Source organism: Macaca mulatta, chromosome 15 (genome assembly GCF_049350105.2).
Source record: "Macaca mulatta isolate MMU2019108-1 chromosome 15, T2T-MMU8v2.0, whole genome shotgun sequence".
NCBI classification, from domain to species: Eukaryota; Metazoa; Chordata; class Mammalia; order Primates; family Cercopithecidae; genus Macaca; species Macaca mulatta.
In genome coordinates, this window is record NC_133420.1 from 18,957,781 (window position 1) to 18,979,349 (window position 21,569).

The window sequence follows — 21,569 nt, forward strand, 5'->3', positions numbered from 1 at the left end:
AAAAAAACACGTATACTTGTGGAAAAAGTAAATCCTCACCCCAAATTATGGTAAATTACAAATTACAGATGAATGAACCAGACCTCTCTTGGGCCCATCTCTTAATCAGACTGAGCTTGCTAGTTCAGCCCGTGCCACTTTTTAGGGCTTTACCCTAAAAAACCCATCCATCCACATGTGAGAAAAGACACAGCTGGTGAAAGAGCCGCCATTATCTCAGCCCAAGGGAGGTGTGCTAGTCACTGCCTAGTCTACAGCAGGCCATTCAGCCCGTCCTGGCGTCTTGCGTTTATGGGAGGTTGTGCCAGGACTTTGTGGAGGAGCGTCCTCCAGGAGGTGGAAAGGTGATGAAGGATCAAGTACTGACAGTGACTTGGAACAGACAGGCTCCGGTGCTCTTACTGAAGGAAGCCACATGTTGTGCTTTGCACTAATCACTTCCCTCACAATGGACTGGAAAATAAGTGAAATTGGTTGAGCCATGGACAATGCTGGGTTGTCCCGCTGTGGGAAGTCAACCAAGTGGTAATGACATATAAGCAAAGGCAACCTGGCTCTGTGAAACATGCCCAGATTTAATAATCAGAGGCAAAATGTGACATTTACACATTAGAATTGTTGAGGTCTAGACATTAACACAAGCACCTGGCACATAGTAGGTTCTTTAACATGGGGCTTGGCTGGGCATGGTGGCTCATGCCTGTAATCCCAGCACTTTGGGAGGCCGAGGACAGCAGATCACGTAAGGTCAGGAGTTCAAGACCAGCCTGGCCAACATGATGAAACCCTGTCTCTACTAAAAAAATAAAAAGGCTAGCCGGGCGCAGTGGCTCACGCCTGTAATCCCAGTACTTTGGGAGGCCAAGGCAGGTGGATCACAAGGTCAGGAGTTCGAGACCAGCCTGGCCAACATGGTGAAACCCCGTCTCTACTAAAAATACAAAAAAAAAAAAAAAAAAAAAATTAGCTGGGTGTGGTGGTGGGTGCCTGTAATTCCAGCTACTAGGGAGGCTGAGGCAGGAGAATTGCTTGAACCCGGGAGGTGGAGGTTGCAGTGAGCCAGTCACGCGACTACACTCCAGCCTGAATGACAAGAGCAAAACTCCATCTCAACAACAACAACAAAAAAAGAATAAAATAAAAAAATTACAGCCGGGCACGGTAGCTCACACCTGTAATCCCAGCACTTTGGGAGGCCGAGGCGGGTGGATCACCTGAGGTCCGGAGTTCGAGACCAGCCTGACCAACATGGAGAAACCCCCATCTCTACTAAAAATACAAATTAGTCGGTCGTGGTGGCGCATGCCTGTAATCCCAGCTACTCTGGAGGCTGAAGCAGGAGAATGGCTTGAACCTGGGAGGCAGGGGTTGCTGTGAGCCGAGATCGCGCCATCGCACTCCAGCCTGGGCAACAAGAGCGAAACTCCATCTCAAAATAATAATAATAATAATAAATAAAAAATACAAAATTACAAAGACTAGCTGGGTGTGGTAGCTGGTAGCGCACACCTGTAGTCCCAGCACTTGGGAGGCTGAGGCAGGCAAATCGCCTGAACCTGGGAGGCAGAGGTTGCAGCGAGCTAAGATCACGCCACTACACTCCAGCCTGGACAACAGAGCAAGATTCTGTCTTGAGAAAAATAAATACAATAATATAAAATGGGGGTCAAAGAAATGCTATTATCCATCATTTAGAAGCAAGAAGGTTGATCAAGCCCAGTGGCTCATGCCTGTAATCCTAGAACTCTGGGAGGCTGATGAGGCAGGAGGATTGCTTGAGGCCTAAGAGTTCAAGACCAACCTGGCCAACATAGTGAGACACCATCTCTTAAAAAAGTAAAATAAAGGAGTAAAAAAGCCCTCAACTTCTCACCTCAGCTGATCAAAAATCCAGGAATCCAACTAACAAGGCTTCCGCACCTTTTAGGAATTATCCAGTGGTGTAGTCAGTCCAGCCAGCTAATTAACCCTTTAAAATGTGTATTTGCGGCCGGGCGCGGTGGCTCACGCCTGTAATCCCAGCACTTTGGGAGGCCGAGACTGGCGGATCACGAGGTCAGGAGATCAAAACCATCCTGGCTCACACTGTGAAACCCCGTCTCTCCTAAAAATACAAAAAATTTAGCCGGCCGCGGTGGCGGGCGCCTGTAGTCCCAGCTACACGGGACGTTGAGGCAGGAGAATGGCGTGAACCCGGGGGGCGGAGCTTGCAGTGAGTGGAGATCGCGCCACTGTACTCCAGTCTGGGCGACAGAGTGAGACTCCGTCTCAAAAAAAAAAAAAAAAAAAAAAAAGTATATTTGCCGTGATGGCTAAATGTTACTTCTGGAAGCCAAGAGTAATCTGAGATAACTCTCCGTAGGAGGGTGCTCACATCTCAACTCCTGGCTCATTTATCCACTCAGTGCAGGCAGGAAGCTGCATTCGATGGTTTTCCAAGTTTGGTTGGAAAGTGGCTTTTTGTTTTTGGTTTTGGTTTGTTGAGACAGAGTCTTGCTCTGTCACCCAGGCTGGAGTGCAGTGGTGCCAATTTTGGCTCACTGCAACCTCCACCTCCCAGGTCCAAGTGATTCTCGTGCCTCAGCCTCCTGAGTAGCTGGGACTATAGGCACGTGCCACCACACCCAGCTAATTTTTTATATTTTTAGTAGAGATGGGGTTTCACCTTGTTGGCCAGGCTAGTCTCGAACTCCTGACCTCATGTGATGCACCTGCCTCAGCCTCCCAAAGTGCTGGGATTACAGGTGTGGTCCACCGCACCCGACCTGGGGAGTGTTTTTCACAGGGGAGCGTTTACACAGGGAAGCCAAGTCCTGGACTGTTGGGTGAGTTTGACCAGGTAGCTGCATCTTACTTCTGATGGTGATAATACTTCATAAGACTGGAGTTCTTAGGCCGGGTGCGGTGGCTCAAGCCTGTAATCCCAGCACTTTGGGAGGCTGAGACGGGCGGATCACGAGGTCAGGAGATCGAGACCATCCTGGCTAACACGGTGAAACCCCATCTCTACTAAAAAAATACAAAAAACTAGCCGGGCGAGGTGGCGGGCGCCTGTAGTCCCAGCTACTGGGGAGGCTGAGGCAGGAGAATGGCATAAACCCGGGAAGCAGAGCTTGCAGTGAGCTGAGATCTGGCCACTGCACTCCAGCCTGGGCAACAGAGCGAGACTCTGCCTCAAAAAAAAAAAAAAAAAAAAGACTGGAATTCTTAGGAAATTAGTGTTCAGCATTCAGTGGACTGTGAATAGTGCAAACCAACTTTCTAGCCAGTTGGCCTTAAAAGACTATAACTTGCCGGGTGCGGCGGCTCACGCCTGTAATCCCAGCACTTTGGGAGGCTGAGGCAGGTGGATCACCAGAGGTCGGGAGTTCAAGACCAGCCTGACCAACATGGAGAAACCCTGTCTCTACTAAAAATACAAAATTAGCCTGGCATGGTGGCGCATGCCTGTAATCCCAGCTACTCGGGAAGTCGAGGCAGAATCGCCTGAACCGGTGCTGTGAGCGGAGATCGCGCCATTGCACTCCAGTGTGGGCAACAAGAGCAAAACTCCATCTCAAAAAACAAAAAACAAAAATTATAACTCAACTGAAAGGAACCTAAAACTTGTCAACAGACTGCATGAGGAAACATTTTCCCCCTTCCATGCATACAGCTTTTTCCTTCTCAAAAACCAGTCAATTTTTGTTTTTTTTTTCTGAGACACCATTTCAATCTATCGCCCAGGCTGGAGTGCAGTGGCATGATCTCAGCTCACTGCAACCTCTGCCTCCTGGGTTCAAACAATTCTCCTACCTCAGTCTCCCAAGTGGCTGGGATTACAGGCTCATGCCACCATGCCTGGCTAATTTTTGTACTTTTAGTAGAGATAGAGTTTCACCATGTTGGCCAGGCTGATCTCAAACTTCTGATCTCATGATCTCCCCACCTCGGCCTCCCAAAGTGCTGGGATTACAGGCGTGAGACACCACACCTGGCCCTACAACCAGTCCATTTTTATCTTGGTTTGTCTGGGTAGAATCTGAGCACACAATGTCACCAACTACAGTTGGCCCATACCCTCCACTTTAAAAGTCCTTGCTATTCTGCAGCCCTTTGCCTCAGGCCTATTAAAAAGTAAACTACTGGCCGGGCGCGGTGGCTCAAGCCTGTAATCCCAGCACTTTGGGAGGCCGAGGCGGGTGGATCACGAGGTCAGGAGATCGAGACTATCCTGGCTAACATGGTGAAACCCCGTCTCTACTAAAAATACAAAAAACTAGCCGGGCGTGGTGGCGGGCGCCTGTAGTCTCAGCTACTTGGGAGGCTGAGGCGGGAGAATGGCGTGAACCCGGGAGGCGGAGCTTGCAGTGAGCCGAGATCACGCCACTGCACTCCAGCCTGGGAGACACAGCGAGACTCCGTCTCAAAAAAAAAATAAAAATAAAAATAAAAAAAATAAATAAAAAGTAAACTACTGCTGCTCTGCCACCCAGGCTGAAGCACAGTGGCAAAGTCATAGCTCAGTGCAGCCTCAAACTCCTGGGCTAAGGCGATCCTCCTGCCCCTGCTTCTCAAGTAGCTAGAATTAGCCTAGTGCCACCACACCCGTTTTTTTTTTTTTTTTTTTTTTTTATGGTAGTGATGGGATGTCCCTGTCTTCCAGGTTGGCCTAGAGCTCCTGGGCTTACACGATGCTTCAGCCTGGGCCTCCCAAAGCACTGCAATTACAGGTATGTGCCCCTGTGCCCAGCTTCTATTTTCTATTTTCAAATGTCCTTGAGAAAAGGAGCTGAGCCCGTTCTAATACACACTAAAGACCAGCCCAAGAATTCGTCTTGCAATTGGACACAAGGTATGCCGGCTACTGTGTACTAAATTTTTTGGTACATTAAGGTTGCCATTTTGCTTTCTCACAGCCTAGTTCTCTTACAGATTCACAGATATTAGGAGCACCTCAGGAGATCACAACAGTTGAGAGTGAACTACTACCTTAAAGGGCTCCCAATTTTTGACATTCCCCAAAATAAACATTATTTGTGACCTATAACCTGACAGCCCTAGAATCTCACCAGCATGTAAAATCACTAGTTGAAGTTTCACTGTTAAGTGTGTGAAAAAGTATTACAGGCTTGTGGATATTCATTCAAATGACTACAGTAGCCCCACTTATCCAAAGGAGATACATTCTAAGATGCTCCAGTGGCTGCCTGAAACCACAGGAGTACCAAGCTCCATACAATTTTTCCTACACATGCCTATAAAACTTAACTTCCAAATTAAGCACAGTTAAGAGGTTAACAGTGTAGGACCATTTTGACAACTATTATATACTGTAACTGTATACATTCACACATGTAAATGTATACCGTCTCAAAATATCTGAACTGCAGCTGACTATGTGTAGCTCAAGCTGCAGGTAACAGCACCCACCTCACTGGATTTTCTTGCCAGTGAAAAAGTCCTTTTGAGACTTCAAAATGAAAATGCTATACTCACCCTCTCAGAAACTGTATCCAAGTAAGATATTTGAATTTATCCTTTACTTGTACACCGACCAGCTCAAAGCTTTCTAAACCAATGTTATACCATTAGTGCTAGCCCACGCTTCCCCAGTCACTAATGATGTGAAGACAAAAAAAATACAATTTTTAAATCCAATAGCAAGTAACATTCCTCTACAAAACAAGGAGAATGACCCCAGTCCAAAAAAAATCTTTATGTTCCTTTATTGGAGCAAGATTCCTGATCGGTATACAGTGATGTATTTACTAAACAGAGACCTGTGCAGAAATTACATACTATCCATCTAGATAGGTTGTTACACTTTTGCCTATTGATGGAATAGTTCCATTTATCAAGTTTTATACATCAAAAAGCTTTTGAATTTCACGACTGTCCATTAATTCACCTCTGAAAAAGTGGCATTTAATTTCAGCAACTATATTTTACAGCATTAAAAAGCTTATGCATTAGGGTGCTTCTCTGCACAATGGCATTGAGCAGACAGAGCCGAGTCCCTTATCCCACCCAGATTCACAGTCACATTTGAGAGCTTTATACCAGAGAGCAGGGACAGTTACTGCTAACCATCACAGACTTCTTACTCTGAGAGCCTATCTTCTTGGCCACATTTTATACAGCCAATGAAGACATGCCAGCAACTGTCCCATGTATAACTTTGCATTAGAGCACCAGGTCTGTTGGATGGTGGTGGCAGGCACTATTACTTTATATCCAGGTAAAAGGCCAATTTTAAAAACTGCCACTTGGAGATAAAAATCAAGGGCACAATATACCCAGAAAAGTACTGAGCAATCTGGTATCCCAAATGATGTGAACACTTTCAGAAACCAATGGTAAATTGAACCCACGTTTCCCAGCTATGGAGATATTAATACATTGATTCAAATCCCATTACTCAATCCACATAGCCCTGAGGTCATCCTGCAAAGTGCGTATCAAAAAATACGAAGTTAGGGTGACAAAGTTTGACAGTGATGTTATACAAGTCAAACCTGGAAGGTCATAGTAAGCATACCTATGCTGAGAGAAAAGCATCAAATCCTTTGTGTACACATTTAGTTTTATTGTAACAAAGCAACTTGTACACTTTTAACGTTTAAAACTGAGCATCATCTTTCCTTTCCAGTGAAACAAAAAGAAAATTTAAAAATAAACAGGAACAAAATTACAATAGAGAATGTCAATTCCAAATAAGATCCTACAGGTTCTGCTGATTCTCCCATTGAGTGGCAGGGCTCAAGTCATCATTAGGAGAGAATTTATTTTTAAAAGTGTCATCTTAAACTGCAAGGATGTCTGTCAAATATCACAATTAAACATGCCAAAGGAGAAGCCATGTTGTCAAAATGCCCACTTAACCCACCCAAACATCTCAAACCCACCCTTTGCTGACCTTCTATAACCCCATTTTTTTAAGTTTTTTTTCTTTTTTTAAACAAGAGAAAGTAGACAGATACATGTTGGTAAATGCTAACTGTCCATATTCACATAGAGACACAGTGTACTCTCTGAGCCCAATATACAGAGAAAGGAGGAAAAAAGCTAGAATTCTATGCACTACTACACAGGGGCCCAGCACCCTCCAGCTTCCAGCAGAGCGAAGGGAGCAGGGTTTTCTTTTTTCCCACAGAGCTCGGTGGTGGTGATTCCATACAGTTTTTGTTGAGACAGGAAGGGATAAAAATGAACTTCCAACAGAAAGGGGTAGAGACTCTTTTCCCATTGTATTCTGCTCAAGGTATTTCCCCCCAAATAAGTTGAGAACCATGGAGTAGAGAAAAGAGACCTCAAGAACAGGGTGACTGAGCACAAGAGGAAAAAAAAAAAAAAAAAAAAAAAAAAAGACTGCAACTTGCTCCCAGGGACTGGAGAAAATTTAAAAAAAGGAAGGTTGGAATCCATCAGTGTTCTATTAGTCATCTTCTCCTTCATCCTCCTGAAAGAAAAAGTGGGCAGTTAATCTTCACAATTAATGCTGAGACTTGCTTTCACATGGACCACAATGGACCCCATAGAACATATGCCCTGGGGGCACTCCAGTTTCTAAACCTGTAAGTCAGCTGCATCTGTTCGAAGGAAACACCCGTGTTGATGTTGCTTATTAGTAACTTTTCAGTTCTAACCAAATCAGGCACATTTCAGATCAAATAATCCGAAATAAAACCAACCTATCCTAATTCGACTATTCAGGAATTGTGCAGTTTGTCGAAAATATGTGAAGCTTTATTATTTCAGAGATGTCAGAATTTGACCAGCTACACTGCCTATATTGCTTAAGTACTGGCTAGAGAAAAACAAGCTTGGGTGGTCATAAGACTAACCAAAACAAACAAACAAACAAACAAAGAAAACCCAACTAGTTAAACATTAGTACCACATGCTTATCAAACATTTCCTTAATTCTTGAACAACAAAATGGCTTATTTTTTCCACAATCAGTTCTGGTCAGTTCTACCACACTATATATACAACCCCCAAAATAACATGGTGAATTCTTTAAAGGTTATCTTTGCGGGGTTAGCCAAATTTTCTTTTACCTCTCCTTCCTCCCCTTCATCATCATCTTCATCTTCTTCACCTTCATCCTCATCCCCTTCTTCATCAATATCTTCTAATCCTTCCTCCTCTTCATCATCATCATCATCTTCTTCTCCTTCTCCTTCTTCATCATCCATATCAGGAACCTTAAAAAAACACCACAGTGTAAGGACTCGTAAGGACTCATTTTTAAACTGAGACAAGTCCAACTTTGAATAAATGAGTATTTCAACTCACCAAGTAGTACTGTAATGGGTTTGGCCAAATATCATCTTTGATGACCTCTCCTAACTCATCAGCACCTGCATCAGAATGGTCAGTAAACCAGGTAAAGAAGCTCTCTGGTTCCTCATGCTGCCTCTTCCTGCTGGCTTTATTCTGCGTTTGACTTGAACGTTTCGTCAAATCCTAAATGAATACCAGAAGAGCTTTTGATACAATCTCTCTATAACACCAAAACTCCCTATAATTTAAAAAATAAGATTTTCCCCAAAAGCTCAGCAAAAAAAAAAAAAAAAAGGCAGTATACTATATACACTATTATTATTACCTAAGAGCAATCATAAAACTGTACAGCAGGTAGAAATAGTATCAACTAAATTTGGTTTTCCATAAAATTTCTTCCACTGTAACAGCCACTAGCACAACACAGCTCAAATATCTAAATTATGTCTTACTACCTAAATACGGATGTAAATGATTTTGAGAAATGGCAAGCCATTTGAAGAGCTCAGTCACCATTGCAGAAAAAACAACAAAAATTTTAGTCCAGTTCTCTCTTTTTTTTTTTTTTTAAAAAAAAACCACAGTCTTGCTCCGTTGCCCAGGCTGGAGTGCAGTGGCACAATCTCAGCTCACTGCAAGCTCCGCCTCCTGGGTTCACACCATTCTCCTGCCTCAGCCTCCTGAGTTGCTGGGACTACAGGTGCCCCCCACCACGCCCAGCTACTTTTTTGTACTTTTAATAGAGACCATGTTTAGTAGAGACCCTGTTTCACCATGTTAGCCAGGATAGTCTCTATCTCCTGACCTCGTGATCTGCCCACCTAAGCCTCCTAAAGTGCTGGGATTACAGGCATGAGTCACCACGCCCAGCCCCAGTTCTCAATTCTTAAACTTGGGCTAAATTTTCTCTTTTTTGTTGTTTCTTTTTTTTTGAAGATAAGGGTCTATGTTGCCCAGGATAAACTCCTAGGCTCAAGAGATCTTCCTGCCTACATCTGTAACATCTAATGAGAACTTAAACTATTCTAATATTTGGCTTCAGCACACTGGAACGTTTTATATTTTAAGGTTTTCTATTTAGCCACATTACCAACGTATCAAGCACTTGTAAGCGGTTAAAACTAAAGTGAAATAGGTAAAATGCTATTTTTGTCAAATAATTCCTCAAAGCATACCTTTCCAGATTTCCATTTGATTTCGGTGGACTTTGAAGATGGATCACCACTCTCATTCAGATGAAATTCTTTGGAGAGAACTTTATTTTCAAAGTAAGGATTTTCATCAAAATACTGAAATTGAAAGATTTGAAATATGAACAGGTCCAACCAAAGCTCACATTAAATTCCACAGTGGCAAACAAGATTAAGTTAGAGATACTTACAAAATCTATTCTGTAACCTGATTTAATATCTTCAAATTCTGTCACTTCAACTCTGGTCAAATAATGCAGTGCCTCTTCGTCTTCCTCCCCAAGCAGTGCAGACACTAGGCCAGAAAATTACAGGTCAGTTGAATTTTCAACAGGCATACACTAACAACAATTTAACTGATCCCTTTAAAATTTTTCCAAACTTAGAATCTTTGGTTTTATAAACCCATTATTAACTAAAGGCAATTGCTCAATGTCAGACTGTCACTATCTTTCATCAAGCAATTAGAATATAGCTTCTCCTAAACAGAATAGAAAGCAGTAGCTGCAGGTCTTTTCCCATCTTCTGAGTTTTTTTTTTTTTTTTGAGACACTGTCTGGCTCTTGTCACCCTGGCTGGAGTGCAATGGTGCACAATCTCGGCTCACTGCAACCTCCCCCTCCTGGGTTCAAGCGATTCTCCTGCCTCAGCCTCCCAAGTATCGAGTAGCTGGGATTACAGGTGTGCGCTACCACGCCCAGCATATTTTTTTGTATTTTCAGTAGAGACAGGGTTTCACCGTGTTGGCCAAGCTGGTTTCCAACCTGACCTCAAATGATCCGCCCACCTCAGCCTCCCAAAGTGCTGGGATTACAGGTGTGAGCCACTGCACCCAGCCTGTCTTTGTTGCATGTGACCCAACATGTTGGACTAAGTCTTCACCAAGCTTCCTCCATTCTAAGAAACACCATTTATCCTTTAATAATGCCCTGTCCAAAACATACCTTGTGGATGGTTGACAAATGTTGTTACCCAAAAATTTGGGATTTTGGCGATCAATTCTGACCTCTTCTGAAAAAATGGTTGGCGGAGTTTGTTATATTTCTGTTCTACTTTCAAAATCTCCTCACTGGCTTGTTCATTAAGTCTGAAGCAAATGAAAAGAGATGTTGATAATGATAGTATTTAACAAATTAAAAAATTGCTTCACATTACAGATGTGTATATTTACTTACTAGCTTTGGAACCATGCAAAATACTAAATTACAATAACCATTATCACCTAGTTTAAACACTCAAATCAAAACTAAGATGGCAATTTTGTCTGATTTATCAATAAACACTCAGTAATAATGACTATTAAGAGTGCCCAAACTCAACACTCTGGTAACATTGCGTGTATTTACTTCACCCATTCTATTTCCAGTCCCATTTCAATTGTTTCCCTCAAGCACAATTTCTAAATAAAGTGGCTAATTCCGTAACAAAGTTGTAAGGCAAGTTAGAGCAACCACTGATGCCACACTGCTAAACCATCAGAAGACCTACACTGCAATTCAGACCTACACTGCAATTTTTAGTCTTTGAAAGCAAACCCAAACCTTGTAAGGTCAATGTACTTTCATCAAACACTTTGTACAATCACTTCACCAAAAAACACTGAATCTACGTAAGTATTTCCAACCAAGTTAGAATCATTTCCCCTTTGACAGTGGATAGATTTGACCACAGCTTCAATGATTACCGGGCCATTAGACACATCTCAGAAAATTTATCCAAAGTATATTAAGAAAAATGTTACCTGTCTATTTCATTTTGTACTTCATCAATGTGTTCAATTGCTTCTTGCTGTTCTTTTTCTGCAAAAAAAAAAAGGAGCAAAAAACTTAAAATTCTACAATAAATGTACCTAGTTTTCCAGATGTCAATACTATAATATTCCAAAAGCCATTAAAACAAAAACGTTTACTACAAAGGTAACTGTTCCACATGTTCATGCTTGTAGCTGACAAATTTCTATTTAATTAAAAGACCATTCACAAGTCATGCTGTCTGCTGGGTTACTCAGAAATTGGTTTTCTATAGCGCCTTTTTAAAGAGTTTCACTACAACAGACCGATCCTTAAGGTTTCTACTATGAAAGATACAGAATAACCTTATTCAGAAGTCTTCACGTTTATTATTTCACATTATACACTTGCAAGAGAACAGTAGCAGCTGCTAACTAGAATATGGAAACTAAAGCCATGACAATGATACAAATTAGGCCACGACTACCACCTATCAAGGCAAAACTACCTTTCATAGAAAGTTGACGACTCTGCTATTACAATGAAGACACCAGACACGCCTACAAAGACTGGAAAGGCACCGGGCACCATCCTACACACTGGCCCTCACCTTCTCAAAGCAGGAACCCCTCCAACCCAATTCAGGCGGGCGGACCTCAGATACGGCCCCACACGACTTTGGAGCACTTACTGGGAGCAAATATTCGATCAGAAAGCAGTGAAGCACAGAAGGGAGAGGAAAAAAAGGGGGTGTGCTCTGGAATAGGTGCCCTTTTGTCCTGTAAAGACTACAACCCCCCTACAAAGCTAAGTGGGTGTGAAGGGGCCAGATCGCGCGGTTCATTTCCGGTAACCATCCCGGGATTGGCAGCCCCCCTGCCGAGAGCCTCCTTGGCAGAGGCCAGCTTTCTTAGCCATTTCCAAGACCCCCGATACACTGGTCGCGGCGCCAGGTTTCTCCGCACGCTGGTGCGACGGGGCGGCCGCCCCACGTGGGGAGTGCGCCCAGGCCGGCCAGAGCATCCTCCCGGCCGGCCAAGGCCCAGCGCGCGGCCGGCCGCGTGCTCCCCGCGCCCCCACCCAGCCCCAGCTCCAGGCAGAAGCCCCGCCGGGGCCAGCCTCTGGGCGGGGGTGCCGGGGGCGCCGCCGCGGGCCGGGCGCGAAGCGGAACCGCGCGGGAGGTCGGGCGCGGGGCCGCGTCCGGCCGCACCATGTGGCGGCGGCGGCGGCTGATGGGAGCGAGGCATCATGGCGGAGCACAATAAAGAGAGGCTTCTCGGGAGGGAGGGAGGGGGAGGAGAGCGAGGGAGGGGGGAGAGGAAGGGGGGGTCTCCTCCGCCCGCGCCGAGCAGGCCGCAGCGCCCCCGCCTCGCAGCGCCGGCCGCCGCCGCGGCGCCACCCAGGCCCCCGACCCGGCCTCGCACAAAAAAGGGCGCCGAGTCCGCGGGCCCCAGCCGGCCGCGCCGCACCCCCCCGCCCGGCGCCCCCCGCGCGCGCCCCGGGCCCCGCCGGCGGCCTGCGGCCGGGGCGGGCGGCGAAGATGGCGGCGCGGGCCGGCCCCCGGGCTCGCCGCTCTCACCTGAGGTCTCGTCGGCCCCGTCGTGGTTGGAGTTGAGCTCCTTTTTACTGACTTTGGCCGCCGGCGCCGACATGGTGCTGCTCCGCGGTCGGGGGGGGAGCGGGGAGGGGGAGAGAAGGGAAGGCGAAGGGGGCGGGCAGGCGGCTTCCCCTCACGCCACACGCGCGGGCGCCCGCTCGGTCCGGCCGCCTCCTCCCGGCGCTCGCTCGCTCTCCCTCCCCCTCGCTCGCTCGCGCGCGCTGCCCTCGCGGCCTGACGCCGAGGGACGGGCTGGGGCGGCGTGCCGGGCCCCGGCCCGGGCTCCTGTTAGCGGAGGGGAGGCGGAGGCGGCGGCGGCGGCGGGCGGCTCGGCTCCCTCACTCGCGCTCGGCGCTCCAGCCAGCTCGCTGCTAGCTCTCCCGAGCCGCCTCCTCCTCCACCTCCTCCTACGGCGAGGGGCGGGCGCAGGGCGCAGGCGCGCCAGGCCCCGCGCGGATGCTCCGCCTCCGGCCGGGGAGGCTCGCGCCGCGGCGCCATTGGCCTGGGCGGCGGGATGAGGGGGCGGAGTTGCGGCGCGGAGACACAGGGCCGGGCGAGAGGCGGGAGGAAGGCGCGCGGCGACGCACGGCCGCCCCCCGCGCCGCGTCCCCTCCCCCGCTCTCCCCTCTCAGGCCCGACCCAGGACACTGGCGCGCGGCGGGCCGGGGGGCGGGGCCTCGCGCGGAGGCGCGGGTGCCCTGGCCGGGGCGTCACGTGGTGAGCGAGCGGCTTCCCTGCTCCACGGGGCACCGGGAGCGGGGCGCCCACCACCCCGAAAGTACAGGCCCGGCCTCGCGTGGGGGCCGCGAATTCCACCCGGCCTCTTGGCGCCTTCCACTTCGTGGAGAAAGCAGGGGGCACCCCATCCTGGATGCCAGATGGGGAACTGCCGATCGGACTCAAACTCGGGCTCGTGTGGGAAGCCCCAGGCTGTGTAGTCCGCGCGCAGGGCCATTCCTGGGTTTTAGTCCAAGCCCTGCCCAGCAAGCTTGTACCCTTGAGCAAGTCACCCTTCCTCTCTGAACCCGTTTCTGTTATGAAATGATAAACGTTACGACACTGAAGCCACATTAAACTCGAAGTCCTGTGAAGGCAGGGAGTACCACATTAGTCCGCAGTGCCCAGTGCCTGCAAGAATCAGACTGAGCGTTAAGTGCCACTTTCAGCAGCGCATGGCACGGTTATCTCACCGAGGCCCCACAACAGCCCCATGCGATAGGCGGTATTCTGTTCCCAGAGATGAAAGGGGCCAACAAGGTCTATTTGAGAGTCAAAGCTCTGCACCACTAAGGAGGGCAGAAGCATTTTGTTTAAATAATACTTTTCAAGTAATGCGGATGCCCCACACTCTGTCCCTCTATCGCCCCAAGACATGAACCACAAAAAGCCTGAAAAAACCCTGATTAGTAGCATTTGTTTGTTTTGAGACGGTAGTAGTCTTGCTCTGTCCCCCAGGCTGGAGTGCAGTGGCGCAATCTCGGCTCACTGCAAGCTCCGCCTCCCGGGTTCAAGCAATTCTCCTGCCTCGGCCTCCCGAGTAACTGGGGCTACAGGCACGTGCCACCACGACTGGCTAATTTTTGTATTTTTAGTAGAGACGGATTTTCACCACCTTGGCCAGGCTGGTCTACTGACCTGAGGTGACCCACCCACCTCGCCCTCCCAAAGTGCTGGGATTGCAGGTGTGAGCCACTACTCCCGGCCAGCACCATTTGTTGATTTTAGTGATACGCTGGCCAGTTTCAAATCCTGGCCACGCAGTGGCTTACTCCTGTTATCCCAACACTTTGGGAGACCAAGGCAGGAGGATCCCTTGGGTCCAGGAGTACCAGTCTTCAGGGAGCCCCAATGCAGCCACTGCACTGAAGCCTGAGTGACAGAGCAAGACCCTGTCTCTAAAACAAAAACAAAAAATACCTGAAATCTCTCTTTGGACTTTTTTTTTTTTTCTTGAGACGGAGTCTCGCTCTGTGGCCCAGGCTGGAGTGCAGTGGCCGGATCTCAGCTCACTGCAAGCTCTGCCTCCCGAGTTTACCCCATTCTCCTGCCTCAGCCTCCGGAGTAGCTGGGACTACAGGCGCCCACCACCTCGCCCGGCTAGTTTTTTTTTTTTTGTATTTTTTAGTAGAGACGGGGTTTCACCGTGTTAGCCAGGATGGTCTCGATCTCCTGACCTAATGATCCGCCCGTCTCGGCCTCCCAAAGTGCTGGGATTACAGGCTTGAGCCACCGTGCCCGGCCTCTTTGGACATTTTTAACCAGAACGTGGTGTTGGAATTCTGCCTTCCAGACTCAGACTTTACTATTGGATCTTTTTTTTTTTTTTTTTTTTGAGACTCACTCTGTCTTCCAGGCTGGAGTGCAGTGGCGCCATCTCAGCTCACTGCAACCTCCATCTCCCGGGTTCAAGTGATTCTCCTGCCTCAGCCTCCTGAGTTGCTGGGATTACAGATGTGTGTCACCACGCTCTGCTAATTTTTGTATTTTTGGTAGAGAGGTTTTCACCATATTGGCCAGGCTGGTCTCAAACTCCTGACCTCAGGTGATCTGCCTGCCTCTGCCTCCCAAAGTGCTGGGATTACAGGCATGAGCCACTGTGCCCAGCCCACTATCAGCTCTTAAAGTTCAAGCAACATCTTTTTTTTTTTTTTTTTTTTTTTTTTTTTGAGACGGAGTCTCGCTCTGCCGCCCAGGCTGGAGTGCAGTGACTGGATCTCAGCTCACTGCAAGCTCCGCCTCCCGGGTTCACGCCATTCTCCTGCCTCAGCCTCCCGAGTAGCTGGGACTACAGGCGCCCGCCACCTCGCCCGGCTAGTTTTTCGTATTTTTCAGTAGAGACGGGGTTTCACCGTGTTAGCCAGGATGGTCTCGATCTCCTGACCTCGCGATCCGCCCGTCTCGGCCTCCCAAAGTGCTGGGATTACAGGCTTGAGCCACCGCGCCCGGCCTCAAGCAACATCTTTTATGTTCAAGACAGCGCATGTCTTAGACAGGAGGCTAAGTGAGGGCCTTAGCCTCCTGAGTATCTGGGATTACACGCGCCCATTACCACAACAAGCTAATTTTTGTATTTTTTAGTAGAGACAGGGTTTCACCATGTTGGCCAGGCTGGTCTCAAACTCCTGACCTCAGGTGATCTGCCCACCTCAGCCTCCCAAGGTGCTGGGACTACAGGCATGAGCCACCCACCGTGCCCAGCATAAACTAAACTTAGTTGCAAGTGACAGAACCAAGATTCTAAACCAAGTAGCAATGGACAAAGCCCTTACCTTAAAACAGTTTTTCTATTTTTATTTTATTATTATTATTATGAGACAGGGTCTCTCTGTCACCCAGAACCTTGGCTCACTGCAGCCTTGACCTCCTGGGCTCTGGGGATCCTTCCACCTCAGCCTTCTGAGTAGCTGGGACCACAGGCAAGCACCACTGCCACCTTGCCTAGCTAATTTTTTATTTTATCTTTTGTACAGACGAGATATCATCATGTTGCCCAGGCTGGTCTCAAACTCCTGAGCTCAAACCATCCTTCAGCCTCAGCCTCCCAGAGCTCTGGGATTATAAGAGTGAGTCATCGCACCCCGCCTCAATTTTTTTTAATGTGACCAACAGTTAGTTAGAAGTACTTTTGACATCATGACCTAGCACACACAAACCAAAACTTACCCTTACCAAGGGTGGTGTGATTCTAATTTCCTATTTAAAATGCAGGGCACACCCCACCAAAGTGATTTCACGACCCACTCCTGGGCTGAGTCTGTCTGAGAACACTATGCCAAGGGCTGCTGCTTCCATCCTCAAAGCCTGACCCACAGGGTCACTCCTGACCCACAACATCTCCTGAGTGCCTGATCTGCCTGTTTCCCAAGCACCTGCAGGGGTCCCAGGGAACCCTGTAATGCCTTCTGACGGGGGAGTGGGCTTTCAGTTTCCCTTTCTAGCCTCCCAACCCTCCCTGCCCCTCTTTTCCTGCCCTTCCCCACACAGTGCTTCTCAAGATAAATGTGAGGAGCACACTAGGAAGTTGAAGAGAAAGAGAAAGCAAAAGGGCCAGGGGTGTCAGTAAACACGGACGAGCTGGGGGCACACTGAGAGGTTATTCATCCACACTTAGGACTCTGCTCTCTCCCCGTCTCCAATGCCAGTAGCTCTGCATTCTCTCTCCTTGGCCTCCCCCCTCACTCAGAATTCCTCCCTCTCCTCTCTCCTCCCCTTCCTGGCCCCTCTGGTTGTTTTCTTTTGTTGTTGTTGTTCTTGTCGCCCAGGCTGGAGTGCAATGGCACGAACTCGGCTCACTGCTCACTCGGGAGTTCAAGCGATTCTCCTGCCTCAGCCCCCCAAGGGGCTGGGATTACAGGCGTGCGCCATCACGCCTGGCTAACTGTCTTTGGTAGAAATAGGGTTTAGCCATGTTGGCCAGGCTGGTCTCAAACTTCTGCCCTCAGGTGATCTGCCCACGTCGGCCTCCCAAAGTGCTGGGATTACAGGCATGAGCCACCGCACCTGGCCCCCGGCTCCCTTTGAAGAGGACAGAACCCCACCGCCAGAAACACTGGAACAGAGAGAGGCTGGCATTCCCCACAGTGCTGCAATGTCCCAGGCACAGACCAACAAATCTCCAGAGACTGGAACATCTCCCCCTACAACACACACATCTCTTTGAGCCTCCTGTTCTGATCTGTAAAATTGGGATGTCCACAGCATACGGCTGTCAGGATAGAGAAGTGCTTGGCACAGCTCCTGGCACGCCATCAGTGCCTACTAAGCAGCAGGAGCTGTTATTTGGGTTTAGATGAACCCCCTCACACCTTTCCATCCCTTCCAGTCCTGTTAATGCTCCCAGGAAGCTCACTGGAAGGAGACTAGGAAGACTCATCCACATTTTGCTGCGCACAGTGCGCTCTAGAGCACTGATGATGTGCTAGGCGCTGTCTAGTGCTTCCCCTTAGATTTCAAATCACAGCAAGCCTGGAGATCGGTACTGTGGATCCCATTTTACAGAAAACAAGCACAGGTTGTTTTACGTGACTCACCCAGCAAGGTAGGTTTCAAGCTGGGCAGGAGGTCTCCGCATCCCATGTGGAAGAAAAGGGTCCACACTGAGCCCTGAGGCAGGACTCTTAGTCAGTGCTTCTTCCATAAGAGTCGCCTGCCCTCAGCCAATCAAAGCTTCCTGCTTGCTTGCAGGCCCTGGGCCTATCCACACCCAGCCCACGAAGTCTCCACCACAACTCTCCCCTAGGAGCCAGACCTGATCACCAGAACAGTCAACTGTGTATCCAGCTCCAGCTATGTGTCCCAAAATGCAGCCCTCACCTCTGAGTTTAAAGGGGGGAAGGGCACGCATGAAACTGCTGGTTATAATGTAATGACAAGAGGGTAGGGCAGCCTGACTCTGGGACTCCTAACTCCCAAGTGCTGGGGCTCACACGATGCCCGCAGGAAGTGACTTTCCAGCAGAGAGCTGGAGGTGGTACACAGGTAAGGAGAGGAAAGGACAAGTGGGTATCTAGGCCCCGAGGTCAGAGGGTAGAGTCCCAGGAGGTCAAGGTGAAGGGTACCACATTGAGGGAGGCCCCCAGGTGGGGAGTCTCAGGAGTGTGAACCCAGAGAGGTCGGCGGGGACCGGGTGGGCGGGCCCCAGAAGTTTCTGAGCACCTGGAGGACGTGGGGAGGCAAGGGAGGGGTTTAAGCCGGGGAGTGGGCCACGTGATTGGCTATGCTCAGGCTGAAGGGGAGGAGGAGGAAGCTGGAAGCCAAGATGAGGAGGTGGCAGAGATTCAGGCCAGAGTTGTGGGCCGCCGTCGGCAGCACGAACAGAGAGAGAGGTGGACAGATCTGAGAGATACTGAGGTAGAACCACCAGGAATCGGGCATTTGACTGGATGTGGGGGGTGAAGGAGGGGCCTCAGGCTGGCTGGCAGTGCCCCTTGCCAAGAAAGGGACCCCCAGAGGAGGAAGTTTGGGGGCTGGGGAGACAAGCTCAGGGGTCAGTGTTGAGTTGGGGGCAGGGATGAGCTCCCATGCACTCCCGTTCTCCCAGTCTAGTCCCTTCTGGTTCTTCACGTAAACTTAATCCACCATCCCAGGCTTAAAACCCTTCAGGGGCGCTTAGGGGTCACATCTCAAGAGGGATTGGGGGGGAAAATCAGAGAGTCAATCCTTGCAAATCCCTTAAATCTCCAATAAAACTTAGCGCAGAAACATACCTCCCTTCTTCGGCAAGCCTGCAGAGGCTGATGTCTCCTCCGGTCCCAGAGCAGGCAGTGGTCTTGGTTTCTTCTTTTGAGGCAGGAGTGGAGACTGGCGTTTAGGGGCCATGCTGTTAGGGAAGTCCTAGAACCAGACCACGAGTCTCCTCACCCGTCCGGAAGCAGGCTGAACTCTGAGACTGCCCCAGGTGCCAGCGGTTTAAATCTGCACTGGAGCCGCCCTGCCTGGAAGGGATATTTACATGACAGTGGGACACACACCCCAGCCCCCTCCCCCAGCCTCATCCCACCCACCCTCCAATCAGGAGAAATTTCTTTTAGTTGCTCTCTGCCTCGCTCTGCAGGGGCACTCTTGGCTTTGGGGGAGGGGGCAAGTTCTTCCTTGAAAGCAGTCCTGTGCTTTCTATACCTCCTGGTTTCATGTAAACCCCTGCAGCCTATCCCCCAGTTCGTTCCCAAACCCCCAGGTAGACAGGCCTGCCCCTATTGAGAACTTATCCTCTTTTTTTTTTTTTTCCTTTGGCCTCCAGAAGATTTAAACACGTGCTGTTGCCTCACCTAAGCTTGGAACATTCCTCAGTAAACCACACCCCCACCGCCCGGTCTAGCTAACTCCTTCCTGACCTCCCTTGTCTCTGCTTGAAGGGATAGATTAATGTTGAAAAAAAGGTTTCCCAATCAAGAATTACAAAGGAATTAGATGCCTGCATTAAAAAAAAAAAGAAAGGAAGAAAGAAAGAAAAGAAAAAAGAAAGAATTACAAAGGAAGGGGGAAAAGCAGGAATCTTTGGAGGCTTGGAGTATTTATTCACTTTTCACTTGTTTTAGAAAGGGATACAAGTTAAGAGTTAGAAGAGGTTTATTTTAGCTGGGCTTGGTGGCGGGCACCTGTAATCCCAGCTACTGGGGAGGCTGAGGCAGGAAAATCACTTGAACCTGGGAGGCGGAGGTTGTAGTGAGCCGAGATTGTGCCACTGCACTCCAGCCTGGGCGACAGAGCGGGACCCTGTCTCAAAAAAAAGACATTTTTTTTTTTTTTTTTTGAGACGGAGTCTTGCTCTGTCGCCCAGGCTGGAGTGCAGTGGCCGGATCTCAGCTCACTGCAAGCTCCGCCTCCTGGGTTCACGCCATGCTCCTGCCTCAGCCTCCCGAGTAGCTGGGACTACAGGCGCCCGTCACCTCGCCTGGCTAGTTTTTTGTATTTTTTAGTAGAGATGGAGTTTCACCGTCTTAGCCAGGATGGTCTCGATTTCCTGACCTCGTGATCCACCCGTCTCGGCCTCCCAAAGTGCTGGGATTACAGACTTGAGCCACCGCGCCCGGCCGACTTTTTTTTTTTTAAGGCAAGGTCCCATCCTGTCTCCGAGGCTCAAGTACATTAGTGATCATGGCTCACTGCAGCCTCAACTTCCCAGGCTCAGGTGTTCCTCCCACCTCAGCCTCCTGAGTAGCTGGGACTACAGATGTCGCCCTATGGGTGGCTAATATTTTGTATTTTTTTTTTTTTTTTTTTTTTTTGAGACGGAGTCTCGCTCTGTCACCCAGGCTGGAGTGCAGTGGCCGGATCTCAGCTCACTGCAAGCTCCGCCTCCCGGGTTCACGCCATTCTCCTGCCTCAGCCTCCCGAGTAGTTGGGACTACAGGCGCCCGCCACCGCGCCCGGCTAGTTTTTTGTATTTTTTTAGTAGAGACGGGGTTTCACCGTGTTAGCCAGGATGGTCTCGATCTCCTGACCTCGTGATCCGCCCATCTCGGCCTCCCAAAGTGCTGGGATTACAGGCTTGAGCCACCGCGCCGGGCCAAATTTTTTGTATTTTTAGTAGGCACAGGGTTTGGCCACGTTGCCCAAGCTGGTCTCCCAACTCATGGTCCCAAGCCGACTGCCCACCTCAGCCTCCCAAAGTGCTGGTATTACAAGCACGAGCCACCACACCAGACCACAAGAATTTTTACTATTTATTTATTTATAGAAAGAGTCTCACTCTGTCGTCCAGACTAGAGTGCAGTGCCATGATCCTTGGCTCACCTCCCAGGTTCAAGCTGTTCTCTTGCCTCAGCCTCCTGAGTAGCTGGGGTTACAGGCGCCTGCCACCACGCGTGACTAATTTTTGTATTTTAAGTAGAGATGGGGTTTCACCATGTTGTTGAACTCCTGACCTCAAGTGATCCGCCTGTTTCAGCCTCCAAAGTACTGGGATTACAGGTGTGAGCCACCGCGCCCAACCCAGAAGAATTTTTAGAAAGCCACTTGTCTGGGGGTGGCAAAGGCCACTGTCATTGGGGGTCTGTCAGGGCATAAAAATGAGTAAGGCAGGCCGGGCGCGGTGGCTCAAGCCTGTAATCCCAGCACTTTGGGAGGCCGAGACGGGCGGATCACGAGGTCAGGAGATCGAGAGACGATCCCGGCTAACACGGTGAAACCCCGTCTCTACTAAAAAATACAAAAAAATAGCCGGGCGAGGTGGCGGGCGCCTGTAGTCCCAGCTACTCGGGAGGCTGAGGCAGGAGAATGGCGTAAACCCGGGAGGCGGAGCTTGCAGTGAGCTGAGATCCGGCCACTGCACTCCAGCCTGGG

At 49.3% G+C, this 21,569-nt stretch overlaps 1 protein-coding gene and 1 long non-coding RNA gene across 5 annotated transcripts; one reads left to right on the plus strand and one right to left on the minus strand.

Moving 5' to 3' along the window:
- Window positions 1-5,691: 5,691 nt before the first annotated feature.
- Window positions 5,692-19,118, minus strand: SET (SET nuclear proto-oncogene). Of its 4 annotated transcripts, none has more exons than XM_015116679.3 (8): window positions 18,992-19,118; window positions 11,200-11,257; window positions 10,403-10,545; window positions 9,650-9,753; window positions 9,444-9,557; window positions 8,281-8,451; window positions 8,043-8,189; window positions 5,692-7,441 (listed from the first exon to the last, which is right to left on the minus strand). In XM_015116679.3, the coding sequence occupies exons 1-8, from the start codon at window positions 19,101-19,103 to the stop codon at window positions 7,418-7,420; spliced, it is 873 nt and encodes a 290-aa protein (XP_014972165.2). In that variant the 5' UTR covers window positions 19,104-19,118; the 3' UTR covers window positions 5,692-7,417. The 4 variants fall into 4 exon arrangements, with proteins under 4 accessions (XP_014972165.2, XP_077824018.1, XP_014972166.1 ...); XM_077967892.1 differs by lacking the exon at window positions 18,992-19,118 and adding an exon at window positions 17,816-17,876; XM_015116680.3 differs by lacking the exon at window positions 18,992-19,118 and adding an exon at window positions 12,768-13,167.
- Window positions 18,513-19,748, plus strand: LOC144335045 (uncharacterized). The gene is made up of 2 exons (XR_013405480.1): window positions 18,513-19,242; window positions 19,362-19,748. It is a non-coding gene; the product is annotated as an uncharacterized LOC144335045 (long non-coding RNA).
- The last annotated feature ends 1,821 nt before the right edge of the window (window positions 19,749-21,569 follow it).